Raw genomic sequence first — 19,164 nt, forward strand, 5'->3', positions numbered from 1 at the left:
TAACAAAATTTACAAAAAAAAATAGTACATTGTTTGGGAATGGCTCTTATTCATGTCACAACAGATTTGAAATTCAGTGATGTCGAGAAAACCCACTTGTAGAGAAATATATGTGCAAAGTTTTTGCATTTGTTTCACATGTGAAAGCTAAAATAGCCTAAATCATTTTCCACCACAGGGTGATCCTGGGTTTGATGGACTACAAGGTGCTCGAGGAAATCAGGTAAAGGGATATTTTCATATCTATATATGTAAACAAATATATATTTATTTGTAATCAAAGTGCAGTTAACAACAGTTTGTGATACCTTATCATTTCTCATTGTCTAGAAATGGTAGTGTAACAAAATGCTACTTTCAACATATTAGAAAATAGGTGACAAGAAAATTATTAAATTATTAATGTTGTTCCTCTCAAATCTGAGAGAAAAAGTGAAATTACCAAGAGAAGTAGTATTTCTTCCTACTCAGTGAATTTGTTTCTTATTAGCTGTCAAAATATGAACTTATTTCTACCTCATGTTATTGGACTATTTTCAGTATAAAGTTTAGATTTCAGATGCTTAATTTTGCATGCTGCATTTACATACTTGTATATATTAAAATTAAAAAGTTAAAAATATTTTAGTATGTAAAGATATGTAAGTAATTGTTGTTGTTAATTGCAAAATATTTATAATGGGCTGCTTTTGCAAGAGTGCATATTTATTCTATATATAAAATTAATTTTAATTGGAATTGGTTTTCTGTTTTATAATTTAGGGTAAACCTGGCATTGAAGGCCCTCAAGGAGATTATGGTCTTTCTGGCAGAGATGGATATGATGTAAGATTAAAATATATTTAGTATGTTTTATGTACTAATATAAAACTATTACAGTACTTTGCTATAATCAGAAGGTTTGAATGCAACTAGCATGTTGTACTGCAGATGTCATTTATATTTCAGATTCTCACAAACTAACATTAGGAAGATGTAAATGTGTTCATAAAATATGAATGGTAATTTTGTTAGTTAAAAGGAAGTTTAAAAATTTAAATAAAGGGGTATTGCTGGGATTTGAAAACAAATGCTATAGGAACTGTTTTTGCTTGGGGTTTGTAAGAGTTGATGTTATTGGCATTTTCTTTACATATAGACTGTGTGATCACCCAATGATTGACACTGATAGGAATGTCTAAACACATTCTGCTAACAGAGCAATTTTTAATATTATTAGATACTTTAATTTCAGAACACTTTATTGCATTAAGCTGACTCTATTTTTTGAAGGTTGTTCAGTGCTGTCACATTATTCATATTGTTAAAAAAATTCTTCAGAGGAAAATTCTGTTTAATATCTTGTTAAAAACAGACAACAAGAGATAATATAATCTGTCAAGACTGTACTTGCACACTCACCCTTGAGAAAAGGAAAAAAACTAAACCAACCATTTATATTTTTTTAGTAAAAATCACCAATTTTCTCCATAAATTCTTTTCAAATGCTGGCCTCCCCTACTTAATGATAACTTATTTCTTAAATAAGTCCCTTTGTTAGAAAAATAAAAACCCTTTTAACTGAAAAAAACAACAACAAAACAACCTAGCTTGTCTTTTCCAAATCTTAAACTTATGTGCTTTAGTTCTGTTAACTTGAAAATACAGCATAAATAAATCAATTATTTATTTTGTTAATTCTCTGGATAATCTTGTAAACTTTGAAGAGAAAACAAGTTAAGAGATATTAATCTATCTCTGTACAAGATAATTCTTGCATTTTTGGAACTAATCTCAGAAAGGTATGGCTACATTAGCTGGTGGAATTATTTCCCTGATGAGAGTAGAATTAAAATATATTCTTGTTGTACATGTTCACTGGACGATTAACTCTTGACATATCAACTTGTACAAATCTTTGCACCATCTATTCATTTAGGTATGATTTGCACCCCAGGAGAGAAATAATACAGAAGGATATAAGTGCAAAAGAATTGTACAGAAATTATATCTGAATATACATAACTGAGTATATATTATTTTTCACATTGAAAGATGATGGAACATCACAGTTCTGGCTTTAAAAGATTTAGTGGAAGGGTGTAATTTTAAATACTTGTAAATAACTTACTACACACTATGTACATTAACTATTTACAATATTATGAAGTTCTGCTTTGTGACAATTTGCATTTTCAGCACTATTCTAGTACTAAATAAACCACATATAAGTACACACTTATGTATATGTAACAGTGGAAATTTCTTTTTAAAATTGACAGTACCTGTTTTACTCAGTTATAAGTTTTAGTGAAATTTATATTATATATTTTTCCAAAATGAACTTTGTTAAGTATGTTTTTTTGATAGGGTAAACCTAGTATACCTGGACGACATGGGTCAGAAGGAAATATAGGCTTTCCTGGACCTCCTGGACCAAAAGGGTATCAAGTACGTATATACATTCTATCATCTGCTAACAATTGTAAATCTAGATAAATTAATGTGTAATTTGATAATTAGAATATTATAGACAATCATAACTTACCTCAATATTATAATTTATTGTAATAATGTTCCTAGTTTGTTTATATACATGGTGTAGCTGTAAAAAGATATAGTCACATTTTATTGTATATGACCACATACATCAAACAATTATCATTATTAAACTAAAAAAAAAGACTATTTCATTACACTTGATTATTCATACTAAATCTGATAATTAATTATTATTTCTTTTCTTTCTAATGACATTCCTTTTTCAGGTTAAACCATCTTCCTTGTATGCTTCCACTGGCCTCCCTTATATCTTGTCTGTTTCTCTCTCCATACCCATTAGTCTATATTTATATATATATATATATAATCTGGACAACTCCAGGGCATTGAATCTTACTTAAACTGGGTTGACAAAGGTCAAGTTAATCTAGATTTCTACTTGTGGGAACCAAATCAGTATGTTTGTTTCTATTGAAAACAGCAGATAGCTCGATGTGGCTTTGCTATAAGAAAAAACACATCCTATTGAAAAATCTATTGAAGCTATAATACAGAAACGACATTATGCTATCATCACACACAATACAAAAGATTGAGTACATCATATCATCATATTTAAATTGTTTTGAACATGCAAGTCACACAACAATCACAAATGATATAAAGTTACAGTGAATGGTATGTGCCAGAACTATATATGGCATTTAAAGGGTAGCTTTATGCCACCAAAAGTTAAATGCTGTTGGGAAGGGTGTTCAAAAGCCATTTCCAACATGAAATATTCATATTTTTAATCATGGAATTAGAATTTCCAAGAGAGAATTATCTTTTGTATTTTTGTTGGAAAACAAATTATTGTGGATCAACTTAAGGAAACAAAGACCTGCAGTAAGTCTCACATAATTTATCGCAAGTAAAGTACTGTATCTTCTAACATTTCAGAATCCACAAATACAAATGTTAGTGGTAAAAGCTGTACATGTGCCCCAGGTAACCATATGCAACATAAAAAGATGAATCTCCATCTGGGAAAGTGACACAAATCACATGTTGACAAGCTACTGTCATAACATATTCATTCAACCACCAAATACTTCAAGTAGCTGTAAAATGAAACAGCTATTCATGCTATTCCATATACTGACATGCTTGTCAAGTTACCATAGAACCAGTTCTTGTCAATGTCTTTTAAAAGTAGGCTCTGGGAAACTTGTTCTGTATATTTGATGGCTTATGGAACCCCATAGGAAGGATGTTAGTGCTTCAGACATGACAGCCTTGCAACAGAGCCTTTTGCAATAGAAACTGTGCTGCAGGACTCTTGTCAGTTTAGATTATTGTGATAAAACAGATCCATGTATGGCACCATAAACTGTAATGACATAGTGAGTTCACAAAAGTGTTCTAAAATAATGCACTTCACCTCCTTAGCAATGTTTTTGTGGTCTTGTAAGTGTTTTTTACAAATTGGAGAGGAGAATTTCGGAAGCTTTCTCAGCATACTTTGTCAAAATAACATCTAGAACTGTATCAGTAGAGCATCCCATACTTCAACAGCTGTGATAGTAAATGCTGTTCTCAATATATTTTATTTTGTAGTATTTTACATCTTATCATCTTAAACAAGTGAAAAACCCATAAAAATTAACAACTGTAACTTTGTCAAAACTTAACCAGTTATGATGGAATGAAGTTCGATAACTTTCTTTACTTCTTTAATTATTAATATCCTTAAATGAAAGGAATTACATATGTTAAAAGTAAAAATAACTGACGAGCTTTGAAAACTTAAGAGTTTAGTATATAATACATAAGAATTATTATACAATGATCAATTTACTCATTTAAATTTGATACTAATTAATGTAATATTTTGCAAAATCATGTGTATCTGTGTTGTGATAGGTATGCATTTTTTTTTTATTTAGTATTTTGTGAGTATATTTGTTTAGAATACAAGTATTTAATTTTGCTGCTGTTTATGTAAGTATGCTTCTAGTAGGAGCCTGAGGTAAAGTGTGTCTAATTATGTACACACAATATGTATACCTATTGTTAAAGCTGAGCAAAATGTGAAAGCTCAAAAATATGTATGTGTTACACTAGGTTGCTTTACTATACATGGGTGCACAATAGTTTCTTTGTACTACATGTAACCCATTATTTGAATACCATATATCAAGCAGTTGTTGCTCATTTTAATTTCAAAGGCAAAGATTCATCAGATGTAACTGTTATGGCTTTCAGTGATAAAAAAATACTAGAAATTTTTTGAAAATTCTATGGTTCTGTTTCAGTGATTAAAGCATGAAAATCAGCTAAAATAGTTAATAATGTGCATTTTAATAATTTTGTACTGAAGTAAAGTTTAAAGATAGCATATTAATTAGGAAGTTACAAGTTGTAAGGAAGTTATAAGTGTGAGGAACAGTATAAAATGGTTAGTTTGTCATTTTGATGCTGGAACAATACAAACAAGAAAAAGATTAATAAACAGGGATATATATATACAATATCTGACATTATATTTTTATAGGGTGATCCTGGTGATGGTGGAATACATTCAATAGGTGTGAAAGGTGAACCTGGAGAACCTGGTCTTCCTGGACTTCCAGTAAGATTGGTTTTTGTTCTTAGAATTTGATGGGCAGTATTTAATCATATATAAGATTGAAGTTAGTCCTATAATTTTTACAGGTTTATATCAGACTGATTGAGAAACAACTTTATTTTTTACTATATCTGTCAAATATTCTCTGAGTCTGCTTATAACACTACTGTGATAATTGTGTAATGTATTTACTACTATTTCAGAAGCTTGTAAAGAAACATTCTCAAGACATGAACTTAGAATTAGGTGTACAGATGTAATGTCCTTTTCTTGAATAAAAACTACTAAATTCATTAAAACATCAGTTTAGTATTAATTAAATTTAAAAAATTGTACTGATAGCTTTTATCAGTCCAAAATATATTTATGATAAGATAAAAATCTGTATCATTAGTGAATTAAATGAATCTAGAACATATATATATATATATATATATCAGTATTTACTGTCATAAGTTCACATTTCTAAACAGTTAAGTCAACATTTTATTCTTTAAATAGCACTACACTAATATTTGTGTTACAAACAACAAAACAATAAATAAACACATTAAAGAATCATCATATCTATTGATTCTTCATTTGGCATTTAACTTGTATGAAAATACTCTGTTAGTTTGTTATTACAGTTAATAAAATCATTGAGTATAGAAACACTGCACAAACATGTTTTGAATTAGCAATAAATTAATTGCACCAGTTTATTAATTTAAATTCATGTTACCTTTATGTGCATTGCCTGTTCAATACTCTGTGAGTATTTCAAATTTACCTTTATTTCTTACATTACAATCATTCATATATCATTCTTAATGCTACAAGATAAGGCAAATTCAGAATTTTGTTTTGAATTTATTTACTGATAAAGTATATTTTATTACAATTTACAGCTTTTACAGGTTTCTATCATTGGTGATATCATTATCAAGCACTCAGGTTCTTACTATGAAGAGCATTTTAATATTTAAATCAACATTGGAAATCCAATAATGTATTTAAATTCTAAAATTAATTGTAATTAAATAGTCATATAAATATCAGTATGTGTGAATTTTACAGATTATTTATGTCTAACAAAAACAATATAAATATGAATAAATAAAATTGTGGAATATTTTATGCACAATATTTGCATAATCTTATGAATGTGTGGGGAAATAACAATCAGATATATAGAGATGTACCTGGGTTTTTGGTAATTGTTTGATTTTATTAATAAAGCTTCTCAGATTCTTCTTCTGTTATTATCAGGGTCATATTTTAGTACTGTAGTGTTCTTTTCAGAAAAACTGTGTTAGTTTTTACTAGTATGTTTATGGACTTGGGAAGGGGGTTTTTGGTGTTATTTTAACCTGATCTTTAAGTTACATCCTATATAAAAGGCTGGACAACTCCCACTCTATATTTTGTAAATATTTCCTGGTTAGGTGGTTTCCTATTACAATTTTCTTAACATGTTTTTAATTTGTATTCCAGGGATGAAAGTGAATCTAGGTGTCATGTCAAAGGTATATAGTTATGTGCTAGTCTTTTCAGAATTTCTGAAAGAGATATGCTATTATTTTATATATATGGGATGGTGCAAGTAATTAGGTTTTTTTTTGTTTTGTAGAGTGTTTACGTTTGTTTGTTTGTTACACATCTCTTGCCTGTATTTTTTGTTTTAATTCATTAGCAGTTTCTATAACTGCTTTAGTAGGGAACTGGTTAACATTAGTGAAAAATTTTTAAGCTCATAATGTCTATCAGTATTTTCTGTGGTGCATGTAGTGTATACTAAATTTAGGAGGCTTTTTAGAGTGCCTAGCTTCTGATGGATTACATGATAAGAAAATCAGTTTATGTAATTTCTGTTGTGTGTGTTTTTCTATGAATTTTAGTGGTAAGTGTAATGTTAACATTTAAAATATTTGTCATGTAGTTGTTTTAATTTTCCTCTGTGAAATGTATGTCTTTATGTAAATTGTTCATATATTGTAGAAATATTGTTTGCTCATCTTGACAACTAAAGTCACAAAAAACATTGCCTACATATCTTAGCCAAAATACAGGCTTATATATGGAAATGGTTATGGCATGCTTGTGATTTAAGGAAAAAATGGCCAGAGTGCTTGATAATGGATTTTCCATGGCAAGTCTGTGTAATTGAAGGAAGTATTGAAAGCAAATAAGTGTGGCTAGTTTTAACTGTTCAGTTGTGTGTTCCTGCTTTATATTGATTCTCTCTTTTGAAATATTGTGAAAAAATGTTGCAGTAAGTTATATTGGTTTATAACAAGGAGTTTGAGGAAATAGATTTATGACACCAAAGCTGGGCATGATGACATTACTGTCTAAACTGTGTAAGTGTTGTAGAAGGTGTGGAATGTTTTTCAATTGGGTTCTTATTTTGGAAACATAAAGTAATGTAAAATACAGTTAAAGTATTTACCAAGGTTGTAGTTTACAGAGTCATAAGAATACATTGAGCCTAGGGTTATTCAGTTTTTATGGACTTGCAGTAAATTGTAGATATTTCATGTTCTAGGTTTGTATGCAGAAAATTATGAAGGTTAAAGTTAATAGTTTTTTTTTTCTTTTTATAGTAGTGTGGGCAGTTTTCTCAGTTTTTTGTTGTGTGTTTGGTTGAGGTCAGTATTTGACTGAGTAATCTTAGATTACCATTTAAGTATATTTACTGTTAAGGAATCATACTGTCAGTGTTAAAACAATGATTGAGTTTCCTTTAATTGCTCTTTGAGTAACAAAGTCTTCATTATTCCTTAGAAATTTCAGTCTTTTCTTTCTGCTGATGCCAAATTTGGTTTTATAGGCTTCTTTTTTATCAGTATTTTTGAAGTTTTTTTCACTACATTCATCAAGAAAGTTTTTAATGGACTTTGTTTTGGTTTCATAGGGAAATTACACATTAAATTGTTCTTGTTTTTTGGAATGTGTAATGTTTCTGATACTACATGAATAATTAACTACGATCAGTTCTAGACTTTAAATATATTGTTATATTTTGAATGCTGATTTAAATACTAAACTATTCTTTACTGTGAAAACTTGTACACTTGATAATGATCACACCAGTGATTGAAATGCCATACCTGTTTTCAAAACTACTCTTGGTTAGTGTAAAAGCTGTAAATTGTAATATAATTTTCATATTTGTTTATGTAAATGTATAACCAGTGATAGGTACAATATAACCTAAAGAACATTTATGAGATTGATATTCATATACTGTATTTAAAGTTTTGAATAGAAAAATATAAACTTTAATCCTAAAAAGTGCAGGGGTCTATATTCAGTCTAAAGGCACTGACTTACATAATTGATTTCCAATTAAAATAGCTCACTTATATGTATATGGTTCTATTAAAGAAATATTTTGTTGGGTCTCATTGCTGTATATTTATGATCATTATTGAATATTTGAATATTTCTCTTTGTTTTCAGCTAGCCATGTTCATTAATTTTGATTATTATAGTAACTTCATGAACTATAACACAGTATAATTTTGCTACTTCTTACCAGGGCCCTCCTGGGTATGCAGGTTACAAAGGTGAAAAAGGTTTTATGGGACTACAAGGTCTAAAAGTAAGTATAATTATGATTCTTTAATTATAAATAGTGTCTGATGAAAGTATATGTTTAACTTTCAGAATTTCTTTAAATTAGTACCGTGTTTCTCCGAAAATAAGACAGGGCTTATATTAATTTTCACTCCAAAATATGACACTAGGGCTTATTTTTGGGGGATGTCTTATTTTGATATATTAAAAAAATGAAGTTACAAAGTAAAACTATTAAACTAACCATTTAAAATAAACTATTATTAAACTATTAAACTAACTGATTAATACTTAAACAAACTAATTAACTAACTATTAAACTAATTAATAAATTATTTTTTTTATTTCTTTCCTCTTCCTGCCACTCTTAACTAGGGCTTATTTTAAGGGTAGGGCTTATATTAAAACTATCCCCAAAAATCACACTAGGTCTTATTTTATGGGTAGGTCTTATTATCGGAGAAACACGGTAGTCATGAAAAGTTCTGGAAACAGCATCGGTTTACAAAAAATTTTTTTTTTATTTATTAAAAGTGATTCATATAAAAATTTATGGTATAAAAAAAGGTTAAATTTGCCTCTTGCTGTGTGTTGTATATGCATGTAATGTTGTTTTTTTTGTAATTATGAAAAGAATAAAGATTAACTTCACAACTATTACTATGTGGTATACATACTAAACAACTGAACACTGTTAAATTTAAACTGAGTGGGCTACATTCATTATTACATACTTTCATAATGTGACTTTTTTTCACACCTGGGTTAGATAACCAAATTTCTTGTTTGAATAAAGAAAACTACAGTTCCAAGATTATCAAAAGACTTTGTTAAATCAAAGAGAAAAAAACTAATTAAAATCAAGTATTAAAAAATAAGCAAAATTTCTTATGTTTTGCAATAGACAAAAAAAACACAAAGGTTTTCTGCTCAAAATGCAAGGGTTTTGAAGTGCATAGTAAAAAGTTATGTTGTGCTACTACTTGAAGATTAAAGTCTTAATGCAACTTTGATTATACTGAGCATGATCTTTCTTTGACAATGTTTATAAATTTACATCTTTTAAAATTGTTTTCTACTCACTTTAACAACTGAATATTTCATAATTAATGTTCATTCACAATGAGCTCATTCACTTAGTTTTAGTTGAAGTAGTTTTGTGCTTCAATCCTAACTGCAAGCTGCCACCTCACTCAAAACAGCCAGCTCACCTGTTTATGTCTACATCCTTCTCATCTTATAGAGCAGTTCTTTACCCACTCAGAAGCTGTGAATTTGTTTTACAGCCAGAGAAATAGCTGTGTTGGTACATATCAGTGAAGGTTATGACCTTTTCAGTTGTGAGGTGGTCTGTGTTTCACTGGCTTAGGCAATGAAAAGTTTCATGGACTATTTATATAGTATACTTAGTTTTGTGCAGCTGTTGTGTACAGTGCATTGCATATTAATTTCATTTAACAAAGGCATTGATCATATGCTTTGTTAGTGGATAAACTTATCATCAGTTTTATATCACATTTAGTATTATTAATAAATGTGTCTTTAGTATATCTTCTGGTGGTATTTGGCCATTAGACACCAAGAAAACATAGTTTTCATTTTAGCAACTAGTAATTTACTACAAAATTCAAACAAACAAAAATTTGAATGAAATTAAATTGCCACGTATTGTGTACTTAAAACCTGAACTTATCATGTGGTTGGTACTGTATTCTTGAGAAAACCAATGATAAATAGAAAAAAAAGTAGCATTAACAAAATTAGAAATTAACATTAGATCTAAAAATTTGATCCTACAGGGTAGAAGTAACTTATTTAACAACCTCAATTGAAATTTAATAGGCATCTAAATTTCTCAAATTCCTTTTATCTGCTTTAAATATTTCTACACAAGGGTGACTTAAAAATCAATGACAGGGTGTCAAACCTTTCATAACATCTCTTATGTTTTTAGTGTTGGTAATATCATAGTATTTTTTAGATTGAACTTACTTCTCTTAGAGATAGAAGATATGTCTGCAGAATAACTAGAGATTTATTATGAAGTAGTTTTGAGTCCTCTGAGTAACTGAGTTCATGAGAAGGAAGTAAAGAAACTGGAAACACAGTTGTACAAAAATATAAAACACAAATTTTTTCAGCAAGCACAAATCCAGTGTGTGTTCTTGCTTATTGATAATACAATTTTTTTATTGGATCATAAACTGTTCACTCTCTAAAATGATGAAATCTTACATTACTTGGTTAAATTGTAATTAAATAGTGGCATATAAACTACCTAGAGCAACTGACACTATTCATATGATTGCACATTCACAGTCAAATATAAAAAAGAATTTGTAAACTCAGAACATTACCTGACCTACCAATGAAGGATACTGCAATTGACATTCATGCACAAGGTGCAACTTCACTGCCATACTGCCATGAGTAGACCAGATGTTACCTTGAGGAAATGACAAAGAATGATGGTAACTGGAACAAAAGCAACTTAATGACTTTCTTGGCCACATGTTAAGTGGATGTGAACATTCCTAGAACAACTGAATTATTTCAAAAATTATGTATTAAAACAAGGAGGTGTATCACAATATTAAATTCAATATCATACTTTCCCTTGTATCCTAAGATTATTATTATTTCCCTAAATTCAAATCAGCCGTCCTTCATTGTCGCCATGTTAAAATCACTTGATTCAAATAAAACATCTATTCCAGTTTATTACACGACTTATTATATCAGTATTATAGACATTGTTTTGGAATTTAAGACTATGTTTGATTTTTAACAGCAGAGACATTGATATCAGTATACAACTTTAACCAGATCAGGAAACTTAAGCAAATGTAAAAAAATTATTTGTTTGTAATGATATATAGCTTTGTATTTTCCTATTTTTGAGCATAGGTTATGAGCTATCCTGATAGAGCCACATTTATTTTCTTTGTGTTTGTCTAGGGAATTAAAGGTTCACGTGGTTTTCCAGGACTGAAGGGAGAAGGTGGAAGAATGAAATATGGACCAAAAGGTGAAAAAGTATGTATGAATCCCTGAGTTTATTAACCATTAATGCATTGCAAGTAAATGTGTTAAGGTTGAAAGTAATTTAAGTATGAATGTATGGATATACAGAGAAACATATTGACTGAAATGCCTCACTAGTGGAACAATGGTATGTCTGTTGATTTCTACCACTAGAAACCAGATTTTGATACTCATGGTGGGCAGAGCATAGATAACCCATTATATATCTTTGTACTTAACAAACGAAACAGGCTGAAATACCACACTAAATACCAGATTTTGTTAAACCACAAGCTTTCCATCTCATCAGGATTAAAATACTAACTGAACAAAACAAATAAAAAAACAACAACAAATAATTTATGGGAGAAAAATCATAAGATCATACACTTGTTGTTGCTAAGGCATATGTCAACAATACTGAATAGACCTGAGAGTTGATTAAGACTATTTACCAGGGATATGTAAATTTCAGAAACTGATGAAACAAAAGGAAATGTTGTAATGGACTTAGTTTGTACATATGCAACTAAAAATAGCATAAAAAGCATTAAATAAGACAATGATTAGATCTTAAAAGAATAAACATAGTATACTTTTGGGTATCCAGTTTATCACATCATAGTACATTGAACTTTAAATTTTAGAAATTGGATTACAGTAGGAATCCTTTATGGAATTAGTTGTGAATCATCCTGTATCTCTGTTGATTGGCCCTGCATTTCTTATTCTTATTTGCAATGCTTTTCTTATTCCTTTTCTTGTCTGATTAGACTACTAACTAACAAATATGTACTTTCTTGACATGTGTTTTTTTACTGTGTTCCATGAAGGCTGATGGTGTCCAAGTTTGGTGGTATTTGTTGATGTTCCTCAAGTCTAATCTTTAGTTGTGTTTTCCCTTCCCAACGAATGTTTTCTCACATTTATATTCATATAAAAAATGTTTCTGCTCATAGATAGGTACAGAACTTTGTACTTTTTTAAAAATCTGTTTATGTGTTCTTCCTCTTCTTTTGTTGTTTAAGACAGTCTGAATTTTGTGTTTGCCATATATTTTATAGATTTTTCTTGAAAACTCTGGTACGCATGGTAGAATTCTTGTAGTTAGCTTTTCAGTTTCAAGTTTTTATATAGACTGGTTTTATTGTCTTCTCTGGTAAGTGCTGATTTGTTTTTGTATTATATTTTTTGAATATGTGGTGTTGATGTTTCAGCTCTACATAACTTCTTGTCTTCAAGAGTACCTTGTTTGAGTAATGACAGATGACATGAGTTGTAATTGAGATACTGGTCACTGTGCTTTTGTTTTCTGTAACTTTTGTTGAGAATATTTTGATACCTTTTGATGAAGAGGGAGTCAGGGTAGTTTTCCTTTGTTTTCCATTTTCATTGAAAATCCAATTGAGAAGTACTGATAGTTCAAAAGAACATTAAGTTCTCTATAATTATAGCCACAGTTACAAAAATGTCATCAATATTTCTTCACCAGTGTGATTAATTATATAATGCAATATATAAAAAACTGTTCTCTAATTCTTTCCTAAAAATTTAATAGATAATAGGAAAGAAAAGAACCTATTAGTATGCTATTGATCTTGCTTGATTTTTATTTTGTAAAATGTCTTTTTCCATCAGTTTTTTTAATTTCACTTGATGAAGTGCTCTTTAAAGATGTGGAACGCTGGTAGTTCAATAAATTCTTACCTTTTATACAGTACTTAAGTCTGTAAGTTTTTTAATGTGAATTTGATATACTTTATTTTCAAGGGTAAATTTCCAACAGGTATTTGATATTGTTTTAAGCTATATTTTCAATGTTTTACTTGTATGTTAGCTAGAGGGTGTGCATTACATTAAGACCAAATAAGTTTAGTTAAAAAATTTCACTAACATTAGTGACTGAAAAATTTTGTGAAATGTATAGAAATAACATTTTAGTATAAATATAATAATCAAAGACGTTTTGAGTCTGTTTTCAGCTAGTATAGTGCCAGCTGTTCAGTGAACTGTTTGGATAAGTATTAATTATCCTGTATATACATTTACTTGATTGATTTCTCACAAATCATGTGAGGAAGTTTATTTGTATGTGAGGTATAATACAGTTAGCAAGGTTTTTCCATTTAACATTGTTTAAACACTGCACAAGAAAAGATAACCTGTATAAATGTTAAGGAAGAAATAACTGAATTTGTTGTCACCATGTAGACTGGTCTTGACCCTAGTTTTACCAAAAAATTTAAAATAACCAGCCTAACAAAAAAATAGCATTTAAGTTGAGGTCAGAAGTTGAATTATTTTACAAATTAAAATGGAACATTGGGTAAACTTTAACTTTTGAGGTGATATCATGAGGCTATTATCAGAGATTTATTGGACTTAATAAAATATTTAAAAGAATATTAAGAAGAAATAGATAGAAAATGAGAAGAATGAAACTGAAAATTAAAATGTCAGCCATCTGTGGGAGGTAAGACAGTTATTTAGACTGTCTTGTTACTGTCATTATTTTACAGAATTATTCTCTGACATAGCTTTTCTTTACAAAATACTTGAAAAGCCAAATATGTTTTTACGGACATCCTGTTGTGTTGAAGCATTCAACAAAATGAAGATAGAATTGACCAGTACTTTTGTATTAACCTAACTTTTGAAAATCCACTCAATTTAGATGCAGAGGTTAGTAAGTTTATTGTTGGAACAGTTTTGTTACTAGTATAACATAAAAAAAAAGATCATATGCTTGCTTATTATAGTAAGGTTTCTATGGACAGAAATTTAACTTAGGACTAATTGTGTGCCATTAAAGCAGTTAAAGAAGTTTTTGTAATCCAAAAACCAGATCATAACATTTAACTAGAAATACCATTAATACAACTTTAGCATCCCTAAGACCATGTTTTAATGAGGAATGTAAACATTATGAAAATAATGAAGCACAAGATAATAAAAATGACCAGCCTAAAGTATAACAGTGTAATTTAAGGTGTGATATCAACAAGTAATGATGATGAACAAATATGATTTAACATTCAACTTAAACCTTCTCAGACAATAATTACAAGTTTGAAAGCAATTATTTAATAGATAAAAGAATAAAAACCCTTTTGGCAAACTGTCCCTCCACAAATCACTAAAACAAAGATTTATTGGCTCAGAGGTGTTCATTATGTTTAAAAAAAGGACTTGTTATGTTGTATAGGGAAATACCAGTGAACAGTTGGTGCTTCCCCAGTCTGCATATTATGAAGCACTCCATTATGTCCATAACCTTGCTATGTCTGGACATTAAGATTGCTAAGAAGACATTGGAGAGAGTAAGAGAATGCTTCTATTGTATTTTTTTCAAATCGCCAGACAATTAGTATAAATTGTCTTTTCTGTTATGATCTAAAGGCCCATGAAAGAAATAGCTGATTATCTTTAGAGTACTGTATTAGTACAGCACTAGAGAGATGGTTATTCTCATTGTTCTTGGTCCTTGGTTACAGAATAACTGTAGGAATAACTACATTGTAGTTGTGATGAACTATATCACAAAATGGCCAGAAGTAAATGCTATTCTTAAACAAGAAGCAAAAACTCTAACAAGGAAACTAATCAATGAATTCACTTCAAGATTTTACGTATATGTGGAACATCATTTAGATCAGTGATATAACTTTGAATTAGCCATTTCTGTAGAAATTTTTCACATCCTTTTTAGGATCATAAAGACTAAGACATTAGTCCTTTATCGAGAGAATAACAACCAGTCACTGTTAAATCAGTTAGCCATTTATGTAGATGAACATTGGAAAACTATGACTGATGAGTTAACATACAGTAGCATATGAAGCTGCTCAGGCAACACTTCATCATCACTGATGTTTGGCAGAGAACTTAACGTGTTATTGGACCTTTATTCTCTTGCACTGCAGAGACTTACATAGAATATACAAAGGGATTAAGGAACACCAGCTGGATCATACAGCTAGTGATAAAATGAAAATTTCCTAGGACGTTAAAGCTAATAAGATTGATTCAATTGAAATGTCATGCTGTGACTGTTCAATTCTGTTTGTAATGCTTAAAACTGGGTATCAATACTTTGTGTAGTTCTGTGCTTAACAATAAAACAAACAAAACTGTACAGCCCACATTTAAGTAGGTGTTGGGAAGGTCTGTAAGTTGTACTGAAAAGAATCAATGATGTTGACAGAAGTACAGGCAATCCAGGCCAAAGACTGTTCAATGTGATCAGCTTTGGGAATACATTGTTGAAAGGGTAACTCTGGGGAAGAAACTGTTACTGGAAACTCCACATACTTAGGAGCCTAAGTCTTCTGTTGAGACCACTTCTAAACAAACAACAATGATAGAGCTGTTAGTGAATTCACATGACTATCTGTCAAGAATGAACTATTCCAGTGACAGGACAAGAGGCAATCCTATCTGTATACCACAAGCTTCAGAAGAGAAAACCACTGAATGAAACTTAGTGAATAAACAGTTTAGTGTAATGTTCTTTTTTGTATTAAGGTTGTTCAAGAAAGGGCAGTGTTTTACATTATGTTTTTAGTTTTTTATTTGAATATTAACTAGAGAATGTGAGATATTAATTAAAATCAAGTAAGCTTACATAGAATTTTCATAAATATTAATGATTGAGAGAGATGCTTTCTGAAGTATTTAGGTGTAAAGCTATATTATAAATATAAGAACCAATGAAGCATTGAGTCAGTTTTCAGTTGGAAGAACAGTTTTTCAATGAAGTATTTAATTTCAATGGAGTAATTAGATCAGTTCTAGTTTTTTTATTATTCAATTGCTTGATTCATTAGCTGTGAAATTTCTACAGTTAAATTTATCTGTAAATAAATTTATGTTATAATGCTATTAATGAGATATTTTAATTGAAACATAATTTGCAAACTTAGGCCTACATGTTAAAACAGTGTACAAGTTAAGTTAGCCTCTAGAAATACTAAAAAATAAATAGACTACTTTCTTCTTATTAAGTGGAGTAGAGTTCAGATTACCTTCAATATATTTTATAAAAGAATCCAACATAATGAAAGAATAATATTAGAACAAGAAATTAGTAAGCCTTAATATCTTATTACAAATAGAAAATTTATCTTACTGACATCTTTTCTCAGTGCTAGGTTCAGAATTTATTGAAATGTGAAACTATATAAAGATCCTTCTTTTCTATCAAAGAGATATATTATGTTACAAATAAACCCAGAATTTTTATGACTACTATGATTGAAATATAAAAGATGTTTGGAGTGTGTGTGTTACTTTATTACTTAAAACATTCCAATATTATATTGTGCAACATGTGTCTGTATATGTGTATATATATACATATTGTAACATTTACTGCATAAAGTATAGTCTATATTTGTCAAATTTTGTTTAAAAAATTGTCTCTGCAATATCTGAGGTATTTACTGGCACATATTTTATCTTTGACAACCATTTTTTCTTTATTTTAGGGAGAAAAAGGTTATCCAGGAGATGTTGGTGCATATGGAGCTGTGTATTGGGAAGGTTTAGGAATCTGTAATGTTACTGTACTTTCATGGCCTAATGGGAAATTTGTTGTTCTCAAAGGAGCATTGTCTCAGTCACAAAACTCAGTTACCTGTAATATCAGTATGGTCAAAGGATTACCAGGAGATATGGGCTGGAAAGGTGCAAAGGTAGAACTTTGTGGAACTTGTTTATAAAGCATTCAGTAATTGACCTGTGTGTTTCATTTTATAAAATGTTTTGTAAGGGAAATAATTATTTAAGATTTTTATAATGTCTAATGTTATATATGTTTGTGTGTGCATGTGTATGTATACACACACATACACACACATTCTCATATATGACAGAGCAGGTACAACCACCTCACCACCATAGCATCCCTGTTCACATGTTTCAGAGCAGTTATTCATGTAATTAATTTTTGATGTATTCATAGAATAGCTATTGGTAAAAATCGATTAGATTAACAATTTGTAGTGTATAGAAAAGCCAGTACATTTTGAGAAAACTGGCTTTTGTGGCATGTTACTTAGTACCAAAAGCATAACCTAATATTCTCATTAGTATTTGTACTGCAAGTGTGAAACGAAATATATTGCTATCAAAACTGGAAAAGTATTTGTTGATTTCTTAATTTAGAGACTGTTGATTAAATAGATTTGTTTTTATTTAAAATGCTGGTGATATAACAGAAAAAAAGCTTAATTCAAAATGATTTAAGTTTAAAATTGAATTGATATTTTCACATCTACAATAAATTTTATACACTTGGTTCTAGGCTATTGTACTAACACTTACTACACTTATAGATATATATAAGGCTTCATGGCACCCTTTCTCATGGTTCCCTTGTACTCCATCATTAAAATCACAATGGCCAGACAGTGATGAAACTATTTTATTTGAATAAATGCATTTTGACTTTTATGACTTCCTCTATTTCAAGAAATTGAGAGTGACATATGATGATAACTTATTTCAGTATAGAATTATGAGAAGTCAAACAGACAGTTGTGAAGTAGCTGCACCACCTTATCAGTAATAGTTACACGCAATAATTGATTATATCTTTTTTGCATTCTCAAATCAGGCTATATGCATAATCTTTCTTATTGTCTAGTTTGAGGTAAGAGATTTGATTCATGAATTTCTGATCTGACAGAAGACTGCCAATGTGAATGGTATAACTGTTGTTGTTGTTATAATCAAACCTATTTTTAAGCATCACCACATTTTTGAGCTTGATATATGAATTTTCCTTTTCAGTAAGGGGCTACACTAGTAGCAAATTCAACTTGAATAGATGAATCTGCAGTCCACAACAGAAGAAATGACAACTCAAGGAATATATTAGGCTTCTACTCCAGTTTAATTAATATTTACAGGAATTATATTTCGTGGTTTTAATTGAAACTTGTTTCATGAGTTTTAATTTTTAACACATCAATTTTTAACACATAAATTTAGTAAAAAAGTTTTTTGGCATTTTTTTGTTTTTCCAAGCAAATTTTAGTATTATAAGCTTTCGCAATCACACTGTGCAATTGAAGTGCTTGTAACCCACCTATTGACAGCAATTAACTTGTTTGAGCATATTATGGCAGGCACTTAACTGACTATAGCTTCTCCTCATTGTTTGCTGCTTCCAGATTAGAGTTATAATCTGCATAGAGCATACTGAGAACAGTTACTCAACTGGATTGGTGGTTATAAAATTACTTTAATTTTTAGCAGTATTAAACAATGAACAATCACAACTTCATTATGTACCCCCTCTCAAAATGTCTTTTCAGAAATGGATAAAATCGACCAATTTTCCCATAACTTGTGGCTTACCAAACCCATCTACTGTCATTTATATCATGCTGTGCTTCATGAATGTGCTAAATAATAAATAATATTTGCTGGTATATATCTATATGGGTGATATTTATCATTTATCACTTGTAAAGACTTTTTAT

General features: G+C 29.6%; 1 protein-coding gene across 1 annotated transcript in view; it reads left to right on the forward strand.

Moving 5' to 3' along the window:
* Positions 1-19,164, forward strand: part of LOC143236631 (uncharacterized) — a 202,202-nt gene that overhangs the window by 74,066 nt on the left and 108,972 nt on the right. Inside the window, exons 4-10 of the mRNA XM_076474973.1 lie at positions 179-223; positions 763-825; positions 2,350-2,430; positions 5,018-5,095; positions 8,616-8,678; positions 11,612-11,689; positions 17,164-17,370. Coding sequence (XP_076331088.1) covers positions 179-223; positions 763-825; positions 2,350-2,430; positions 5,018-5,095; positions 8,616-8,678; positions 11,612-11,689; positions 17,164-17,370 — 615 coding nt within the window. The remainder of the gene's footprint in view (positions 1-178; positions 224-762; positions 826-2,349; positions 2,431-5,017; positions 5,096-8,615; positions 8,679-11,611; positions 11,690-17,163; positions 17,371-19,164) is intronic.

This window comes from Tachypleus tridentatus, chromosome 13 (assembly GCF_004210375.1).
Source record: "Tachypleus tridentatus isolate NWPU-2018 chromosome 13, ASM421037v1, whole genome shotgun sequence".
In the NCBI taxonomy this organism is placed as follows: domain Eukaryota; kingdom Metazoa; phylum Arthropoda; class Merostomata; order Xiphosura; family Limulidae; genus Tachypleus; species Tachypleus tridentatus.